This window comes from Hippocampus zosterae, chromosome 11 (assembly GCF_025434085.1).
Source record: "Hippocampus zosterae strain Florida chromosome 11, ASM2543408v3, whole genome shotgun sequence".
NCBI lineage: Eukaryota > Metazoa > Chordata > Actinopteri > Syngnathiformes > Syngnathidae > Hippocampus > Hippocampus zosterae.
The window spans coordinates 12,915,851-12,935,188 of NC_067461.1; the positions used below are offsets into that span (position 1 = coordinate 12,915,851).

The following is a 19,338-nucleotide window of genomic DNA, read 5'->3' on the forward strand; positions in this document are numbered from 1 at the left end:
TATTTGAATTTTGTCCTTAAATGAATACTTTTTCAAATATTTTGTGCAAATATTACCACCCTAGTTGGGGGAAAATTCTTAGGATATTCATGTTGCTTCAGCAGTCAGAACAATCACACAGACTATCAGTTACATAGTTACACTGTAGTTTATTCATCCATACAAATTCAACTTAGGTTGGTGGCCCGCTCTGGAGGGAAGCAGGCCCAAAGCACTTGTAACTGAAGTATTACCATCAGTAAAGCACAGAAAGAAAAAAACAAAACCAAACATACAAAGTAATTGCACAGGTAGATGTACGTTTAACGTACACTCGGTTTCCCTTTTAACACTGAACCGTGGGCAAATATTTGGACTAAAAGGCAGGAGTACTATAGTCAAAACTGTTGATGCAATGTGGGTTTTCAGTCAAGATTGCAGCATGATTGCCTCCTATAGTAATATAATGCTAATATCAAATAATTTGATTACTGGCATTATTTTAGAAAAAACTACAGTTCAATAAAGAAATTGTTTTGGAATGCATAACTATGGTATTCATAAGGCATATTTGGTTTGATATCCATACATTGATCTTCCTCTCAGACGGATGTTCCCTCCTTTAATTCCACGCATTCACCCTTGACAAGAGAAAGGGGCAAAAGGGGCAAAATGAGTCACACTAAGCGAAGCAGCATCGCATATGCGGTATGCAAGTGTGCGTGTCCCGCGTGTGAGCTTACCTTGCCGTCTAGGTGTCCCTGTAGTGTTACAACCGTCTCTCGCTCTTTACTCAGCTGCTCCTGTGAGGCTTTGAGAAGTTGCTGGAGCTTGGTGGCTGCCTGTCCCAGGTCTTTGGACAACTTCTTCTCCTTCTCCAGACGTTCCTATCACAACAGCAGAGGCAAATCACTGCTATAGCAGAAACTCAAAAGTCAAATGCTCCCACGGTTGTACAATTTTGAATTCTATCCAAAAGGACAAGTGCTTCTAAAATCACACGCAACTTTCGAGCTTGAACCTCGAGTCAGGGATCGCTGCAGCGTGTTTTAATTTTTCTTTGGCTTTTTTGCCACACCAAGGATGACATTGCACAAGGGGTTAGCATATCATTATCATTTCATCCATGTAACACAGACTTTGAATTATTTACGTTCTGTATGCGTTTCCCGTTCGAGTGTATATTTCAGAATGTTCAACTGAAAATCGTCGTTGAGGTCTATTGCCACTTCAGTCAAATACTCCTTTCCTCAATAAACAGTTGGGAAACGGAGGCCGTTTTAAAATTTAAAAATGGGGCACTGCTGCCATCTGCTGGCTGGTTTTGCCCATTATCACGCTTCAGTGGGAGTTTCTAAGGAACACCGTCATGTATTCTTGACATTTAATGAGGTAAAATGTGGACACAACAAATCGCAGTATGTTTGACTGAAGTTGAACTGACAGGCTAGAATGAAAAAGACGAGCCTTTCAAGAGGTGTCCAAAATTCATAGCACTGGCAAATAAATAGACAGGACATTCTCCTTGCTCACAAATAATGTATTTTTTCCCAGTTATTAAGTTTCACAGCATCACTGCTCTGGTTACTCAATTTTGTAAATTTCCCCAGTGTGGGACGAATAAAGGATATCTTATCTTATCTTAAAACATGTCAGATGCTGCAGAGAAAGTCAAATGAAGTATCCCCATCACATTGTTGGAAACTGGATTATGACCCCCACCTTGAGCTGAGCAACAGCTTCTGAGTCACCTTGTTGCGACTCTGCTGAATCCTTCAGAAGATCCAGTTGAGCTTGAAGTTCTGTGATGGTTGCTTGGGCCTAAAAGTTGCCAAAACACAGAAATTAGCAAAATGGGCTGCCCCAAAAGCCATTCTCCTAGCTTTCCAAATAAATAACCTAACAAAATAAAAGAAAAGAAGCTCATTCCCAAATACTTTTGTTCCCTCCATTTCGCATGTCCAACTATGGATAATTTCCCAAATAATTTCTTTCTGAAAGTGATACAATTTGCGAGTTATTTTGATGCAAAATATTTTGTTTAAATTATTGAAAATAACAACAACCACCCTATTAATTCCATTAGACACTGAGCCATCTCTAAAGCTGCTTTTAAATAATTTAGGCATTTGATAAAAGTCTATTTTGTCAAAAATCTTTTTTGTAATGCCTCACATTTTTTTATTGTGATGAAGGCCTTTGAAAAAGAGTTTGACAAGATGTGATGATTTGACAAAAGAGTTTTGTCTCATAGGGTTGGTCAGCCTGAGTGCAGATGATTATGGACAACTTGTACTGGCGATGTGTCATTTTAATTAATTAAAGCACAAGAAATTAGTGCTTGAACATGATTTTGGGGTGGTGTTGATCGTGTTCTGCTGATGTCAGTGGACAACAGGATACGATATCGATAGCCAAAAGGTGTAATGCCAGTCTGAATAATGCAATGTTTGGTAACTCAAGCGAGAAGTTGTTTGGCTTTTCTGAAAAGCCATGATTTTGGAAACACAAGGCTAGCGATAGCAAGAATGCGTTTCTTCCTTAGCACAAGTTCTTCAAAACATCTTCCATAATTTGTCATATTGGGAGAAGCTACAAACTTAATCATAATCTGTTTTTCTTAATTGTACCAATCCACAATGAGTCAAGCGAGGACGTCTGTCTAAAAGAAGAAGCGTGGGATAAACCAACACGGGCTTCTACCTGCTGAAACTCTTCTGACAGATTCTGTCTTGCAGCAGTCTCCCCTTGCAGCTTCTCAGTTGTCTGATTCAACTCTGACAAAACCTGGTGACACACGGAGACCTTTAATAAAATTGTGTGTGTGTGTCAGCAAACATTCTTGTGCAAAACTTGCGCCACACATCCGTACACAAAAACCGCTCGACCTGTAAGTGGTCTTTCGGCGAAGGGCTTTAGTCAAACAATGCTCTCCTCACGGTCATCTTAACAAACAAGTGGAGCGGAAGCTTGCATGCCATAAAAGAGGCGAGTGGTTAGTAGTGAGTGCACATTAACACTAACTGCCAAGTGTTAGCATAAAGACTTTGGAGTGTCGGAGCAGTACTGGACAGACTGGAAACAACACTGATCTGGGTTTGTATCCATGTTTTCTCTCTGTGCTTTTTTTTTTAATATACACTACTATTCAAAAGTTTGGGCGCACCAAGATATATTTTTTGAAAATACACCATTGGTTTCAAAGGTTTGCAGATGGTCACATAAATTGAGCTTTTAGGTTCATCCTGAAAAAACAAACAAACAAACAAACAAATGAAAAAAAATCCCCAAACTTCATGTAAGTGTTGTAAACATCTCAATCTCAACCCAATCTTTTTAACAGTAGTGCATATAGACCAGGGGTCTCCAACGTGGTGCCCGCGAGCACCAGGTAGCCCGTGAGGACCACAAAAGTAGCCCGCCAGTGCTAGGATTGTGATTTGCTCGTAGAAATTATGATTTAAAAATGCAAACATGGGCAGTATTATAGATTCTATAGCTACCTATTTAGCTATCTAACTAGCTAGCTACAGTATACATCTAGCTAGCTAATGTTCTAATATTATTAAATGTAATTTGTACAAATGTTATTTCAGACGTGTATCAATTTGGTAGCCCTTCACACAATCAGGACACATGAAGTAGCTCTCACTCTCAAAAAGTTTGGTGACCCCTGATATAGACTATATTGTTCAAATGTTTGTGAGTCAATTAGAAATGTTCCAATTTTTTAAAGAAAAGCACTGTTAAAACACCACATTGTCTGCAGTAGATTATATCCTATTCATTACTCGCCTTTCTTTCAAAAATACGGACATTCCTAAGTGTTTTCAAACGGTCGTGTCATTTATTTTTTAAGGAGTAGCCTGAATCAAAAGCATTGTTTGAGGGAGTTACTGTCCTGTACGCTCTGACAAGAAGTGCCCAAGGGTGCCCTGTGACGGCTGCACCCTGACCTGGCTAGGTTGAGCCTCTGTGGGGCCGTTCTGTTCTCGCCGGCTGCTCAACGCGACTTGGCTCAGCTGCTCTCTGACCTGAAATGGGAAGTTGTTGCTTGTCACACACACCACGCACTCAGTTCACTGTACATAATATTCAACTGTGACACCTCGTCTCTTGCACATCAGTGACATTTCGGCAATTGCTTGTTCACATTGGGGAGGCCTTTTTCGAGAAGGGTGGGTTCATTGTTGACATTTTTGGTTCTCTTTGACTATGCAGATGATCTTTACTGGGCAATGTTTGGTTTGCTGTTAAAAGCCCCTTTTACACAGAGCCCCCCACCCCCCAAAAAAAACCCACAATCGCAGCATCAGCTCAGCTTGTACCTTTTGTACAGAACCCGGCGAAACAGCCTTTCTGTCGTGTTTTCACACAGGATCCAGCAATCAGATAATTACTGGACGTGCCTGGCATCAAAATTCTGGGATTTCTCAAACACACTTATTGACTACTACTTCCATAAAGACAAACAATTACAATCAAACAAGTTACATGTGGGAACTTACTCCTGAGAGCAATTTAAACCTGTGTGGCAACATGCGTGAACATTGTCAGGACAAACGATGAACCGTTTGTAAATTTTGAATCAGGCCCATTTGGGTGATTTCAGTCATCATTATGATTTAAAAATGGCGCACACACAATGACGTGATGATAAATGGCTTCACCTGACCACTATCCCGAAATAAAAGCATTTTCCTGCATGATCAGTCATATTTTCTCAAAGGTGACAATATCTTGCAAATTATGCCAAGGTATGTTATGAAGACAACCAGGACACTTTGGTCAGATTTTTCTCCTGTAAAATATCTGCCTTCGTTCAATAAAGCTTGGGAAACAACTTAGTTATAGTTCCATCTCTGGAGGCACATACCATTGGGAAATTTGTGGGAAAAGGGCTAAAAATGACAGCATAATACCAAATGAACTAGAATCAAATTTGTCACGCAAAACCTTCTGCGTGTCTATTTTCTGCTTTTATTCGCATCAGGGAAATAAATTATTTCAAATGTGAACACACCCTAGATGAACAAGTATGATTCCAAGTGGTAAAGTTGGGGTTGAGAATGGGAAAAAGAAAAAGAAAAAACCTGAGCAAGCTCCTCCTTGTGCGCCTGGACCTCCTTGTGGGCCAAGTCCAGCTGGTTCTGACTGCCAGACAGCTGCAGTCTTAGCTGAACACAGACCCGCAGAACACATTGTGTCATGCAACGTATGGAGACGTTTTACTCGAGAAGCTTTCTGAAACGCTACCTGTTCCACCTCCTCGGCGAGGCAATGGTTATCTGACTGCTTCTCCAGCTGTGCCTCCAGAAGCATCATCTGCTCTTTCAACTGCAACACACAAGCAGTTTCAAAGAGAAGGAAGTTTACACATTGTTTTTATTCTTAAAATGGACGTTTGTGCCGGCAGAGGGGTGGGGGGACGAGGACTAACCAACCTGCTTTATACTTTGATTTTCTGACTCTAGCTTGTGTACTTCCTCCAAAGCCTGGTAACAAATGTGACGCAATTTGTTAGAGAAAAAGCAAAGATGGTTCAAGTGTTGCGGCTGTTAAAAAACCAAAAAAACAATTCAGATGGGTAAAGATTACTTACTGCTCTCAGTTGCTCCTCGGAGCTCATCATTTTCGACTTCCACACTAACTCCTCCTCCTCCACACTCTTCTGCAGATGTTTCAGCATTCCTTCCTGCAGCGGAAGAGCAAAAATGAGACAAATAACTGTCAATATAAATCGACCCTGGAACGACGACAAACTCAGCCTCCGCGCTCGTGTCATTTTTCAGACATTTTCAACTGTTTGTATATCAACTACAATCATTCCTTTACCGTTTCAGCTAAAACCGTCCTGTACTGCTCACATTCTGCTTGCATGGTAGAGTGGTTCTCCTCAGCCTCCTTCAACTTTTCAAGCAACTCCTGAAACAAATTCGTTTTGTCACATATGGAATCATGTGTAATCAGTATGTGAGACAATAAAAAATTGTGGCTTACAGGTGACTCCTGACTTCTTGACTGGGATTGTTGGCTCTGCTGTCTAAGAACATCCTGAGCTTTCATCGTAAAACCCTGCAACCAATTTGGCTGAAGGTGCACAGAAAAAGCAGGCGTAACCATGCGTTTAGAAGCAACATTATAATCTGAATTCTAAACAAATTTGGTAAAAGGATTTAGGAGGCAGCTTACAGACCTGTTGTGTTTCAAGGGGTATAAGAGGGAAGAGTTTTTGGAGAGATTCTTTGGCTTCACTTTGAAAATCTTTTAACTGGATCATTGCAGCCTGAAAATGGATACAAGCATCAGCACAGCGAGAGGAATGCAGCGTGTACTCAATGAGAAGTGTTCCAGACATGCTCACTTCATTTTGCTTCCACTCCTTCAGCTGCTCTTGCAGGGACGTGACGAGGGCTTCCTTCTCTGTCAGACTAAACACAACCATGAATTTAAATCTTCAACCAAAAAATAGGATGCAGATTTATTTACTTTTTTGGACGCTGCCATTTACCTGCTCTTTATTTGTTCGGCAGAGACATCTGATTGCTGTAATAAAAAGGGGGCGATCGTTAGCCAAATGGGCCATTTGTTATTCTGCATGGAGGTAGTGAAGTGTACTCACTCTAGTCTCCTTTACTTGTCTTTGCGTATAATGATCGCAATGTCTGATCACAATATAAAATTTTGTGGTTGTTACTCTCTGCTTCTGGAGGTGTGACTGGCAGAGGTGTCACTACCCATTCAACATTTATCTACCGGTACTTGTTATTGGCGGTGGGGAGGCTGGGAAAGGTGCTGCTGGTAGCGGACCGGTATCGTTGCTGCTGCTGCTGTCATCATGCAAATATTAATATTACCGCTGTCTATACTGTTGCTGTGTCCACTGCTGTCTTGGGTCCTCAATGCCTCTATCCTGCTCTTCTCTCTCCATCACAACTCAACTGACTGAGGCAGACTGTTGACTCAGACAGCCTCGGTTCTGTATGACATATCTTGCATAGAGGGAATTTCTCATTGCCTCCATTCACCGAGTACGTTCTCATGCGGGGGCACTTACCGCTGCCTCGATTATCTGAAATTGCTTCAGTTCCTCCTGTAGAGTGGTCAACTGGTCATCCCTCTCCTGCAGGCTGCATAGGGCATGTACAGTTTGATTCAGACGTATTTGGACAATGTTAAAGAGGATTTTATAACATGTTAGATAGTACTAACAAACATGCCATTTAGTATAAAAAAATTAAAACAAGTACACCGGGAAAAAAAAAGAATTTAAAGAGGACATATGATTATTGATTTTTAATTGGATACAAATCTTTCGGTCTCTGGAGTGCCTGCACACCTATTAAGTGTGAAATTAAACAACCGAGTGAACGCGAGTGAACGCGAGTCAACGCGAGCCGTTCTGCACTTGTCTTAAATGAGCCAGAAGTGGCATTGTGCAGGAGCCATTCATTTGCAGTCTGCACCCAGCAGGGTGGCAGAGTTTCCAGAAGTCTACAATAACAACACAGCAATTTGGTTGCTCCACACTTTTTTCTTTTCTTCCAACTGTTGCACAGAGGGGACGAAAGAGTTGGTAAAGATCGTGAGTCGGCTCACCTAGGCTGGGTAGACACAAAATGATTTTTCGAATCTTAAAAGATGTTTCATCAAACGACATTGGGTCTGCCGCCTACCCCCTGAAGATAGCTGGTACAGGCTCAAGCACACCTGCCCCCCCGAGTAAGTTTCTGAAATCGGGTAGAATATTACTGTGTTTTATTTACTAGCGCTTTCTTTTTCATCAGTCAGGCATCTTCTACTGCTACATTCACGTCACAGTTTCCAGAGTTAACTAGCTCAGGAGAACTTGGTTCCCTAAACCAACACAGAAAGATTTTTGGTTATCAATATTGGAGGCATCTTGTAAGAAATAAGCTTGTCAGATGTTTGACGTCCTTGGTCGGAAAGGGACAAAATAGGGACAAAAACAGCTTGATTGTCACAATGCGAGTACCCGAGTTGCATCGCCCCAGCTTCGCCCCCTCTCATCATGGTAATGAAAGCTACCGTATACTAATATCAGACACTTGAAACTGAGTTTGACAGCCAAATATCACCATCATTCTTCATCTTTTGTATGTTCTTTTAAAAAAGAATATCGGAGACCATTTATTAAGTCACCTGTAAACTATTTTGAACTGTGAAAAAAAGTGCACCTTTAAAGCAGAAAATATCATCTTTAGTCACATATTGACTGTTTAGTTCAGCGCCATTACGGTGGTGTTTAAAAGCCAAAAACAACCAAACTCTGCATTTGTCAAAATAGTTCAGGGTCTAATGAAATACTGAAAAAATAAACGTACCAGAGTTTTAATTGCTGCAGTTCCTCAGCATTTACCTGCTGAGTAAAAATGCAATGCTTGGTGAATAGGTGGTCAATAATCAGGAAAGCTGAAATCGACAAAAGAAAACTTCACCTGTTGAGGAGCCTGTTCGTTTTTATTCCGACTGGCCTCTAACAAAGAGGTGATGGATGCCAACTGTTGCACGAGCTGTTGTTTCTCAACCTGTGTGCCCTCCAGCTGAGCAGTGAGAGCATTGACCTGAGCAGCGCGCTCCTTGACCTGAGCCTCAAGATTTCCCATTCGCATCTGAAACTCTACAAGGATAATTAGCATTTTCAGTACAGGCCATTGAAAGGGCAATTATGTTTTATGATGCACACATAGCATTAAAAAAAAGTGCTGTGCTCATTTGATTCTTTCTTGACCTGAGAGTGTGCTGGTGTCCTGCTGGGCCTTCTTCAAAGAATCCTGCAGGCTGTTTTTTGCAGCTTGTGTAGTTCTCAGCTCCTCATAGACCTCCTCCAATTTCCTCTGCAACCCTTGCTGGCTCTCTACATGGTTGGCCTGACATTGTCAAAAACAATTTACTCAGGTCAAACAGCAGGAGGGAGAAAATACTAAGTACGTGATCCTTCTGGAAGTCAAACTCCAAGCACACAAGGTGTAAAGATGTAAAGATGAAATTGAAGAACACGGTACTGAGCTGCAAATACATGAATTGAAATTGATGAGGCACATTTCATTGCTGTTTTTTGTTGTTACCCATTGTACTAGATCTTGCTTGTTAACATTTCAAGACGTTCCTTTATAACTTTCTTGCATCCCCCCGCCATTTTCAATCAAACTAAATTGCATACATTTAAGGCCAAAGTCAATCCGAACATTATCTTTTCTGGAATATATTTTATGCGGCCACACTCATCTAAACACAACATTCTGATTAATATTGTACGTATGTATGTGGAATGAATTAAGCAGTGAAAGCCACCTGTTTTTGTCCATCTCAGAGGGTGGCCATTTTGCCACTTGCGTAGACTCAAAATTACATCACAGTTGCTCAGGCTTAAGTAACGACCAATGATTAATTGCTCAGCTTCAGAAAACACATGAGATCCACAAATGCATTGTCATTTACTAGTGCACCAATTACATTGTCCATTTAATTCAGGTTTAAAGACCTAAAACTGGAATAGATTCAGTTAATGATTAAAGAAACTAAATCTGACTGCCAGGAAGTGCTGACTCATTTGCTCCACATACTATGAACCGAAGCTGATAGCAGACCAGAAGTGACCCATAACATGACAGGAGGACTCAAGATACAAATTTACGTGGCAAAGTAACCTGTCACTGCATTCTATTTGTGTGTGTGCGTGTGTGTTTCCTGAGGTACAACTATGATAATGAAGAAAGACAATTGGTCAAATTCTAGTATATTTGTGTGCTTGCATACCAACCCAGTCGGTAGTGTCAAGTGTAATTAACTTCCCATATTAGGCAAAGTTTAGGCTAGTAATCTGCCAATATATCTTACCAAATGTTGAAAAAAGAAATAAAACCGTTAATGATCTAACCTGCAGCAAAGAGAGCTGTTTCTCCGTGGCAGACACCTTAGCCTCCAACCCTTTCCTCACATGTTCATCAGCATGCAAAATTTCAGTCTTCTCCCCAACTTCCTTGGTTAGCTTTGCACATTCCTGACGCAATTTGGCTAGCTCTGCATTTTGTCTGGGGACAGAACAAAGTAAGAGAAAAGCATTTTCAGACCAAACACATGTTTAACCCTTGAGAACCCACGGGGTCAAATTTGGCCTCTATAAATTCTGCTACTCAAATGCTACCCTTAAATCCCAAAGGGTAAAATTTGGCCCTAATCCTAAATTAGGATTAAAGCATTGAATATTTGAAAAAAACATATATTAAATGTATAATTCATCATTTTCCAAAGAAGAAAAGGGTTCTTGGGTTCTCCAGGGTTGAAAAGGGGAAGATCTGCTGACAATGCATTCAATGTGAACCTGCTTCAAAACACTTACTTGCTCTCAGCTTGACTGGTAGCTTGGTTGAGAGCATCACGGAGAATGGAGTTCTCCTGCTGGAGACGGGCCAGCTGGGCATTGGGACCCTTTTCTATCTGGTCTTGCAGACTGACAATCTAACAGGGAGAGAGTCACATTTTTATTTTTAATGAGTCATGTTAGAAACTCTATTGTGTGGCACTGGATCATATATCAAAACTTCACAGCAGAATATTTAAATTTGAACTGCAGGCTAATATGTACCAATCCTGACTCTTAATTGGAGGAATATTACAATACCTTTGCATTGAGCTTCTGGGTTTGTGCTACATGGTCCTGGTAGCTGGCCTGCATGCGAGTTTGTAAAGCAATCATTTCCTGCTCCCTCTTGCTTAGCTGGGAGCTCAGCCTAGTCTCGACACTGGCCACTTTGGACTTCTCGGCGGCCAGCTCCTATGAGCACAGAAAGAGTTGCAAGCACTGTCAGGTGTCAAAAGGAGCACATGGTCTGACAGCATTCTTTCGATTTTCGAATCATCTCCATCGAGGTTATGTGGTGACGACTGAGATTTGGTCTTGCTAATTTACAAACACTTGGTAAGCAAATTGCAATGAATTCAATGAATAGGCGTTTTACACTCTAACAGTGAACCAAAATGTCTGCGAATGGTGTTGTGTGACTTTGATGAGGGGTCCGCTTGACTGACTGATGTTGTGCCAACACCCTTGTTATAGAGAGGAAATGCTGACGACCACATGCGGACGTTGTAGTGGGAAAGGTGGGCGTGAAAGAGGATGATAAAAGGCATGTCCCCATTCATTCATTCATCTTCCGAACCGCTCCATCCTGACTCGGGTCGCGGGGGGGGGGAGCTGGAGCCTATCCCAGCAGTCTTCGGGCAGTAGGCGGGGGACACCCTGAATCGGTTGCCAGCCAATCGCAGGGCACACAGACACGAATAACCATCCACGCCCACGCCCACGCCCACACCAAGGGACAATTTTTTAGAGCAATCAATCAGCCTGCCATGCATGTTTTTGGAATGTGGGGGGGAAACCGGAGTACCCGCAGAAAACCCACGCAGGCCCGGGGGAGAACATGCAAACTCCACACAGGGAGGCCAGAGCTGGAATTGAACCCGGTACCTCTGCACTGTGAAGTCGACGTGCTAACCACTGGACTACCGGGCCGCCCCGGCATGCCCCCAGTAGGTGAATATAGTACATAGTACGTACACCGTCTAAAAAAACATCCCCCAAAATACAAAGAGACACCTATGAAGAAATACGCTTATGAAGCACAGTTTAAACTGGAAGCTATCAGTTACGCAGTGGACCATGCGACTCGAGCAGCAGCGAGACAATTCATAATCAACTAATCCATGGTACTGGGTGGTTTTGTTTTTGAAACAGTGCCATCTATCCATCTGGGTAAGGACGACCATGGCACAGCAACATCTGGCGGATTACAAAGAAAAACTGGCCATTTTCAGCTCCTACTGCAGTAAAAAAGTGCTCTGGGTCGCATTAAATAAAGGTGCTTTCTTGGAGATTTTAATCCTTTATTCTGCCGTTCTGGCAGCCTCAGTTGGCTTCCATTATCGACTGTTCTCTCAACCAATCTCGCATTCCTAGTTTAACCACAAGGGCTACAGAAATAGATGTAGGACAAGGACGGACAAGAGATGCTCTAACCTTAGTGAGATCTCTCAGTCGGTTCTTTGCTGCAGAGGAGTCTTCTTGTTGAGCCCCCAGCTGTTTTTGCTTCTCCTCCAATTGTTTCTTCAGGATGGCTATTGGGTCTCCTTTCTGAGTAGCCTGCAAATGCAAAGGAAGCAGACTAAGACTTGCATTCCTCGGTGCAAACTACGCAAGCACCAACTACACAATGTCTCATTCCGTACCATGTGCCAGGTGTCCTGAATGATGCCAGCTTTCTCAGACAACATGTCAATGAGCTTGTGAGCTTCTCCTTCACTGAACACCATGTTGCCGATAGTGGAAACCAAAGTCTTGTAGGGTAGATATAGCGGAGTGTCAGCTGAATCCACGGCTCCCACTGATCAGACAAAGTAATCAAGTGGTAGAAATGAGATGGCAGAAATAACATTCACAGCCGTACTTGGTAGTTCAAATGAATCTTCAGATTGTCTTAAATTTGTGCTACTTTGGTTGAAGGTGAAATGGTGGCAAAGACAACTTGAGAATTGCACCATGTTTAAACAAGCTTGTCATGCTCTCTGCTCTCCACAGAAGCAACTCAGCACTACTGCTGGCAGCACTTCCCCATAGCAAGAGCACCAGCTGCACTGACAGAGCATTACCTTTAAGAAGTAAACAAATCTCTTTTTTCCATCAATGGACACTACCAGCTTCTTGTTTACTTTGAAACGTAGCTTGTATCAGACATGTGGGATGTCATGCACGTTTTGAGTGTGACGTCTCTGACCCACTGGTAAACGAACGAAGTGATTCTCTCCTGTTTCATCTAGAATACTTAAAACAACAAGACATATGCAGGAATAGTGCCAATATTAGGCATAAAACACAAACGTTAGGACCTTTAAGTAATTGGCTAGCAGCAGCTATGGTCAAATATACTGGTAGTTTGCTAAGAGTGATGTTTAAAACAGGATAGTAAACAGAAATGCCTGTCCTCAGACTCACCACTCTCAGATTTTTTCTTGGAGGCCTTCTTCTTGGGCTCCTGGGCTTTTGGTGCACTAGACCCCACTGGGGGTACAGCCATGACGGGAACATCTTTAGTGACAGCTTCAAGAAGTGGGGCAGACTTGGTGGGTACTGCTGAGGTTTTGGTTGGAGCGGCAGCAGACTTGGATGCAGCTGAGGCAGACTTGCCTGAGGAAGGGGCAGATTTGGTAGAGGCAGGAGTGGATTTGCTTGAGGTGGGGGTGGCAGGCTTGTCTTTGGCTGGGGCGGGCTTGTCCTTGGCGGGCTTGTCCTTGGCCGGGGCGGTCTTGTCCTTGGCAGACTTGTCCGTGGCCGGGGCGGTCTTGTCCTTGGCAGACTTGTCCGTGGCCGGGGCAGTCTTGTCCTTGCCGGACTTGTCCATGGCGGACTTATCCTTGGCAGTCTTGTCCTTGGCTGTCTTGTCCGTGGCGGTCTTGTCCGTGGCGGGGGCCGTCTTGTCCTTGGCTGAGGCGGTCTTGTCCTTTGTGGACTTATCCGTGGCCGGGGTGGACTTGTCCTTGGTGGACTTGTCCTTGGCCTGGGCGGACTTGTCCTTGGCCTGGGCGGACTTGTCCTTGGCTGACTTGTCTGTGGGTGGGGCAAACTTGTCCTTGGAGGACTTGTCTGTGGCTGGGGCGGACTTGTCCTTGGCGGACTTGTCCTTGGAGGACTTGTCTGTAGCCCCGGCAGACTTGCCCTTGGCGGACTTGTCCATGGCCGGGGCAGACTTGTCCGTGGCCGGGGCCAACTTATCCTTGGCAGACTTGTCCGTGGCCGGTGCCGACTTGTCCTTGGCGGACTTGTCTTTGGGCGGTGCGGACTTGTCCTTGGCGGACTTGTCCGTGGCTGGGGCAGACTTGTCCTTGGCGGACTTTGGTGAGGTTGGTGTGGACTTGGTTGAGGTAGGGGCAGGGTAATCAGAGGCCGGAGGAGATTTTGTAGAGGGTGTTGCAGACTTAGAAGTAGATTTGCTTGACGTTGAAGCAGAGGATGCCTTGGCAGGTACAGAAGTTGAGGGATCTAATTTTGTTGCGGCAGAGGCACCCGCTGATTTGGCTTTGGGAGATTCCTTGGCCTGGACTGGAGCAGAAACTGGTGAGGGTTTGCCCAGTGCAGGGGCAACTGCAAGTGGAGGCTGAGTCGAGGTTGCTTCAATCTTGGCCGATTTCTTCTTCTTTTTGTCTTTAGGTGAAGGAACAGGTGAGGACTCAGCAGGAGTTTGGCATGTTTTGACAGCTTTGGACTGTGGCTGTGCTGGTATGGAGGTTGCATTTCGCTTTGCCTCAGAGATAGATTTGGAGGCAGGAGCAGTAGCCACAATTGGTGCAGCAAGAGGTTTACGGACTTGATCAGCGTCATGTGTCTCATTTGGGGTTTTTTCAGCTTCTGGGATGACTCCATTGGGCTTTTCATCCTTCTTTTTTCCACGGTTCTTCTTGTCAGATGTTTTGTCCTTTTTCTTTTTCTCTGTGCGACCTGATTGTATCTTACCTGATTCACCCCGCTGTTTCGCAAGTGCCTCTTCAAAAGAGGTCTCCTTCATAGAGAAGGAAGAGACAAGAGCAATCCCAACTGCAGAGATCACCATGAATCCACCAAAAACCATTATACCAAGGGTCTGCGGGTCATAGATATCCATTGTTCAATGTTAGTTCACCTAAAAAGAGAGATAGATATTTCAACGTGGATCTGTGGAACAAAATTGTAATACAGGGGGCTTCTGGTTTGGTACAAGCATAAGAGATTTCAAGGGTATGCATACGAATTTACCGTTAAGTGGCACAAGTACCGTTGTACTTACTGTGTTGTCCATTTTATTGTTTTACATTTATGACCAAGAATTGTTTTGGTTATGAATTCAGGCTTCATCGCCATCTTTGGAGAAAAAAAACAGTTGTATACCGAGGATCGTCCTGCCAAGTTGCTCCCATAAAAGCTTCAATCACCGTGTGGATGAGGAAGTGTAGTGAATGAAGACTGAGGCTGTTGGGACAGTCAACTCGAGGCCTGAGCCAGAACTGCTAACATCAGCTGCTAGCGCTTGCCAAAGTTGACCACGACTGCCAATTTCCTCTTGGTACTCCTCCCGCAGGTCAAACATGCATGTATAGTTCAATAAAGATTCTGAATTGTCCATAGGTGTTAATGTGAGCATCAGTGGTCGCCTTTCCCGACATGGTTGTCTGTAGACCTGTCGAGGCTATATTGTGCCTAAGGCAACAAAGCCAGCTTGCATACGCTCCACCTCACCCACAATCCTATTGAGGACAAGTAGAAGAGAAAATGGATGGATGGATGTTTCGAGTTATTATTACTACATGCGCAAGGGGATTAAGCGTGAAATGTTACTTACAATTAACTTTACAATTAATAATGGGATGACAAAAGTGACAGTTTAACCCGGGAGCAAATTCTTTTTATTTCCACTACTTCCTGTGTAAAAACTGTATTGTGCTTGACTTTTGGTTCCACTGTAATTCTTTTTTCTCTTGTATCCTTTAAAATTTGGTAAAATGGGCTGTTTGAAACAAGGAAGCAAAAACTCAAACAACAAAATCAACATATTTTCTGGAAAAAAAAGGCAGAATGATTGGATGTTTAAAAAGTTGCCTGCGCTTACTGACCGAGAATAATTTTCCCATGTATCCCTTTATACCTGCAATGGCCTCAAGATGTCCCTGTTCTGCATTTTCTCGAACACTAGCCTTGAGGCAACAAAAATCAGCAAGCAGATAAAATCCAACTCAACAAATAAGTGTTCAAACTAAATTGGATTTCTGATTTTTCTTAATAATTAATATTTATGTCACACCGGATATGAAATGTGTTAAACTTGAAATACTTGTACTTGAGATTGTTCCAAGTTTGTGACATTAAACCAGTGCTTCTCAATTATTTTCTGTTACACCGCGCCTAACACCTCTGAATAGTATAATTTTCTTTAAAATTGTTACAAGTACACACCTGCAAAACGATGTACCATTACTAACATTAAAGGGAACAAAAAAAGAAAATACAGACCAACTTAAAACAAGCAATAACTTCACCAACAACATTTTTAGTCTGTCACAGAAAAAAATTAAAGTTTCAATTTTCCTGAAACTAAAAATAAATAAATATGTGAGAGTGCTACTGCCACCTTCTGCAGTGGATATGCTATTATGCATTATTCTAGCATGGCTAGCATGTTCTCTGGGATCACACAAGCCCCCACTGGCATCGCATCATGCCCTCCACCCCCCACCCCCAAAGTGGGCCGCCCCACTAGTTCAGAAGAGCTGCTGGAAAAAAAACCCTGAAAATTATGTCTTAAATTCTATTACAAATATGGATTCATTTTTTTGTAACACATTGATCCGTTTTGTATTTGTAAGATTTCAATATAATCAAGACTATACTGTGGGCTCAAGGAGTCCAACGGGTCTTTTCGTGTCAGGGTTTAAAAACTGGCTAAGAAGGAAGAGTTTATACAAGCTCTCGGAATGTCACGTCACACATCAGGACATCTGTGCTCACACTCTTCTGATGAATGTACCTCTAAGAGTCCCCTTTTGCTGCAGATTTACACTCATTTGAAGCGAGACCCCAACGTCAAAATCCCAAAGAAATGCATTACAGTTTATAGATTAAGTACATTCACTCTTGGATTGAACGATTGCACAACAGAAAGATTAGACATAACGCGCATTTTGATAGTTAATTTGCTGTATGAAGCGAAAAATAGGCTCAATGCAAAAGAGTTAACTTTACAACGCACAGGTAACGGCGTCTACGCGTGTCGAGTAAAGTCAATACGTGTACATTGCACAGCAGCCGACAATTTCACACAGGCGCGTGTATGTGCGCGCGCACATGCACGCACGCACATACACACAGTTGTTGACGTATTGCTAACAAATTATACTTTTATTGTGTTTTTAAAAGCATCTCACCCATTTACAACTTTCACCAAACTTCAGCATATTCATTTGATGTAGGCGAATTCATAAACTACTGCACTGCCTCGACTAATACTGTACTACAATAGGAGGAGACATTTAAAACAAACTCCAGCTGTCAAACGGGCATACAAGCAAATGTGGTGTGCAATTGGGAAAGTATCCACGTACACATTTAATCGTTAATTTTCACTGTAGCATCTTAGCTAACAGTGGGAATCAATGAACTTGGCTTGCGACGTGAACTTTTTAGAATGACGTGTCAAGAGAGCTGCAGCCAAAACGTTACTTTAACATATGCAAACGAAACACAAATTAGGCGCAATAACTTCAATAAAGTTCATGTACACAAGTAGGCATATTTGGTCTTAGCAGGAGGTAGCTTACCAAGCTAGTTCTCTCGCTGGCTTTATGAATCTGAAAATTCCTATTCCAACACTACTTACCTCGCTATTGATGAGAATGTGTCTGCTTGGCTCAAAGAAAAATTGAGGGATTGTCGTGAGTTTTCAATCGGGGACCTAACACAATTGCAGTGTGCAGTTCCTCTGTATTTACAGCGGTCTAGCTAAATTGCTTTTTCCCTGATATCTTCCTCCTAACTCCGCCGGGCAATCGCTGGACTACTGTGAAGTCGTGGCACTTCTAGCTGGCTAGACGTGCTGGCCCCATGCCCCAGATAGCTTGCGTTAATCCAGGAAAACTGTGATTGGTTAGAATACATTCATACAGGAAATAGGAAGGCTGGGAGTTGTAGTTTTTAGATTACTTGCCATATGAATAAACTCACAGTTCAGTGGATTTTTTTTCTCTTTCAAACAAAGGGCAGTTGTTTGAAATATTATTTTCAGTATTCGCACAAATTAAATGTTTGGGTAATCTAAATATTTGTACCCTGATCTTTTTTTTAATTCAAGTATCGTGCCCTGTAATTTAAAGCAACACATTTTATCATTTACACTGGGAAAGCTACTTCTATGACTAGTAACTTAAAAGAAAATAATTACACAGAAGATCTCTGCTCAAACACAGAATACAATGTCGTCTTTGTGTAAAACTGTCATTAAAGAGGCAGAATCCAGAGAATTAATGATACATCAGCACGTCATTTAAACACTTTGGAGATCTGATCTGGTAGCTTCAAAGGTACCCGTAGGAGATCCCTGCTTTGCTACTGTCTACAAATATAAATACAATACAATACATGCTGATTTATATAGCGCTTTCACAACAGCGGCAGCTGTAACAAAGCGCTTAACAAAACAGTTCACACAAAGTAAAATAAATAAACACAACACATAACATAAAACACGGACAGCCGTGCAGTCCTAACCACTTTTCCGTCACACGCCTTGTTGTTTGAAGCAGTTTGAGAATGAAGAGGTGATAATGAAAGTGTCCTTTAACCAGTGGATCAGAGACGTCATGCTCCAAATGTGCACACGTCGGCTACAAGCTAAGTTTCAAAGTCAACAGGAAGCTGTCGCATCCATTGATTAAAAAAAGAGATTGGTTCACTTCTCCTGTCCCATGGAAATCCATTTCAATTCCAAGCGGCGACTCTCGGTTCCAAATACGCATCGGCGCTCTGCGCCAACGCTCCTCTCTCCTCATCCTCAACTTCAGCAGCCATCCATCCAGCCGCACCAACGCCGACATCTCCGCTGAACAAAACGAGGTTGTGAAAAATGCTGCCCATTACAGGCGCAAAAAACACAAGCGCCCCAGAGCTGTCCAGCAATGACAGTCAGTCAAATGGCAATGACATTCCTCCCATTCAAAATCTGTGCTGGTACAGGCTTGCTGCCGAGAAGGCGCTACCACCAAGCACAGATACTTCTCCTTTGACGAATGTCGTGGCCAAAAAAACGCTGAAAACAGTCCATATCAGGTCCACACGATGAAACTACAAACATGTGACAAAAGAAAAGACAAAAACAACAAAAAAGAACAAAAAAGCAAGGCTCTTGTAGAGCACGTGCCGAAGTCTGCCTACTCGGGCGCCATCTTGGAAAAAAAAAATCAAAAAAAAAATCAATTGTGTCATGATAAGTGCATGATTAATTGTTTTTGCTCCCACTTTCATGAAGTGTACAAAGCTCAAACACAGTTTATACATACACTAATGCATTTCTCTTATTTTTCTTTCACATGAGCATATTCGGGATTGGCGTTTTGGAGAGCATGTTTCAGTTCCTGCAAGTATTCAGCATCTTCACACAGCCATTGAATAGCAGTGGAGCACCATTCCACAGATTCACCAAACCAACAACCTGGTCATCTCTCAGCAAAGGGAATGTGTTGCAGCGGTGAGGCAAATGGTGGTCACACCTGATACGGACCGGTTTTCTGACCTTTCTAGATGCCCCAGGAGATTAGAACTGC

At 42.7% G+C, this 19,338-nt stretch overlaps 1 protein-coding gene across 2 annotated transcripts; it reads right to left on the bottom strand.

Annotated features, from left to right (window-relative positions):
- Positions 1–129: 129 nt before the first annotated feature.
- rrbp1a (ribosome binding protein 1a) lies at positions 130–17,633 on the bottom strand. Of its 2 annotated transcripts, none has more exons than XM_052079581.1 (25): positions 17,400–17,633; positions 12,992–14,672; positions 12,229–12,383; positions 12,020–12,142; positions 10,625–10,777; positions 10,343–10,461; positions 9,881–10,034; positions 8,732–8,870; positions 8,439–8,620; positions 8,325–8,359; positions 7,037–7,109; positions 6,491–6,525; positions 6,344–6,410; positions 6,176–6,265; positions 5,980–6,069; positions 5,815–5,904; positions 5,582–5,674; positions 5,424–5,474; positions 5,236–5,316; positions 5,073–5,156; positions 3,936–4,013; positions 2,683–2,766; positions 1,702–1,800; positions 723–866; positions 130–620 (listed from the first exon to the last, which is right to left on the bottom strand). In XM_052079581.1, exons 2-25 carry the CDS (start codon positions 14,652–14,654, stop codon positions 582–584), a joined length of 3,921 nt encoding a protein of 1,306 aa, XP_051935541.1. In that variant the 5' UTR covers positions 14,655–14,672; positions 17,400–17,633; the 3' UTR covers positions 130–581. The 2 variants fall into 2 exon arrangements, with proteins under 2 accessions (XP_051935541.1, XP_051935540.1); XM_052079580.1 differs by having other exon boundaries at positions 8,325–8,362.
- Between the last annotated feature and the right edge of the window lie 1,705 nt (positions 17,634–19,338).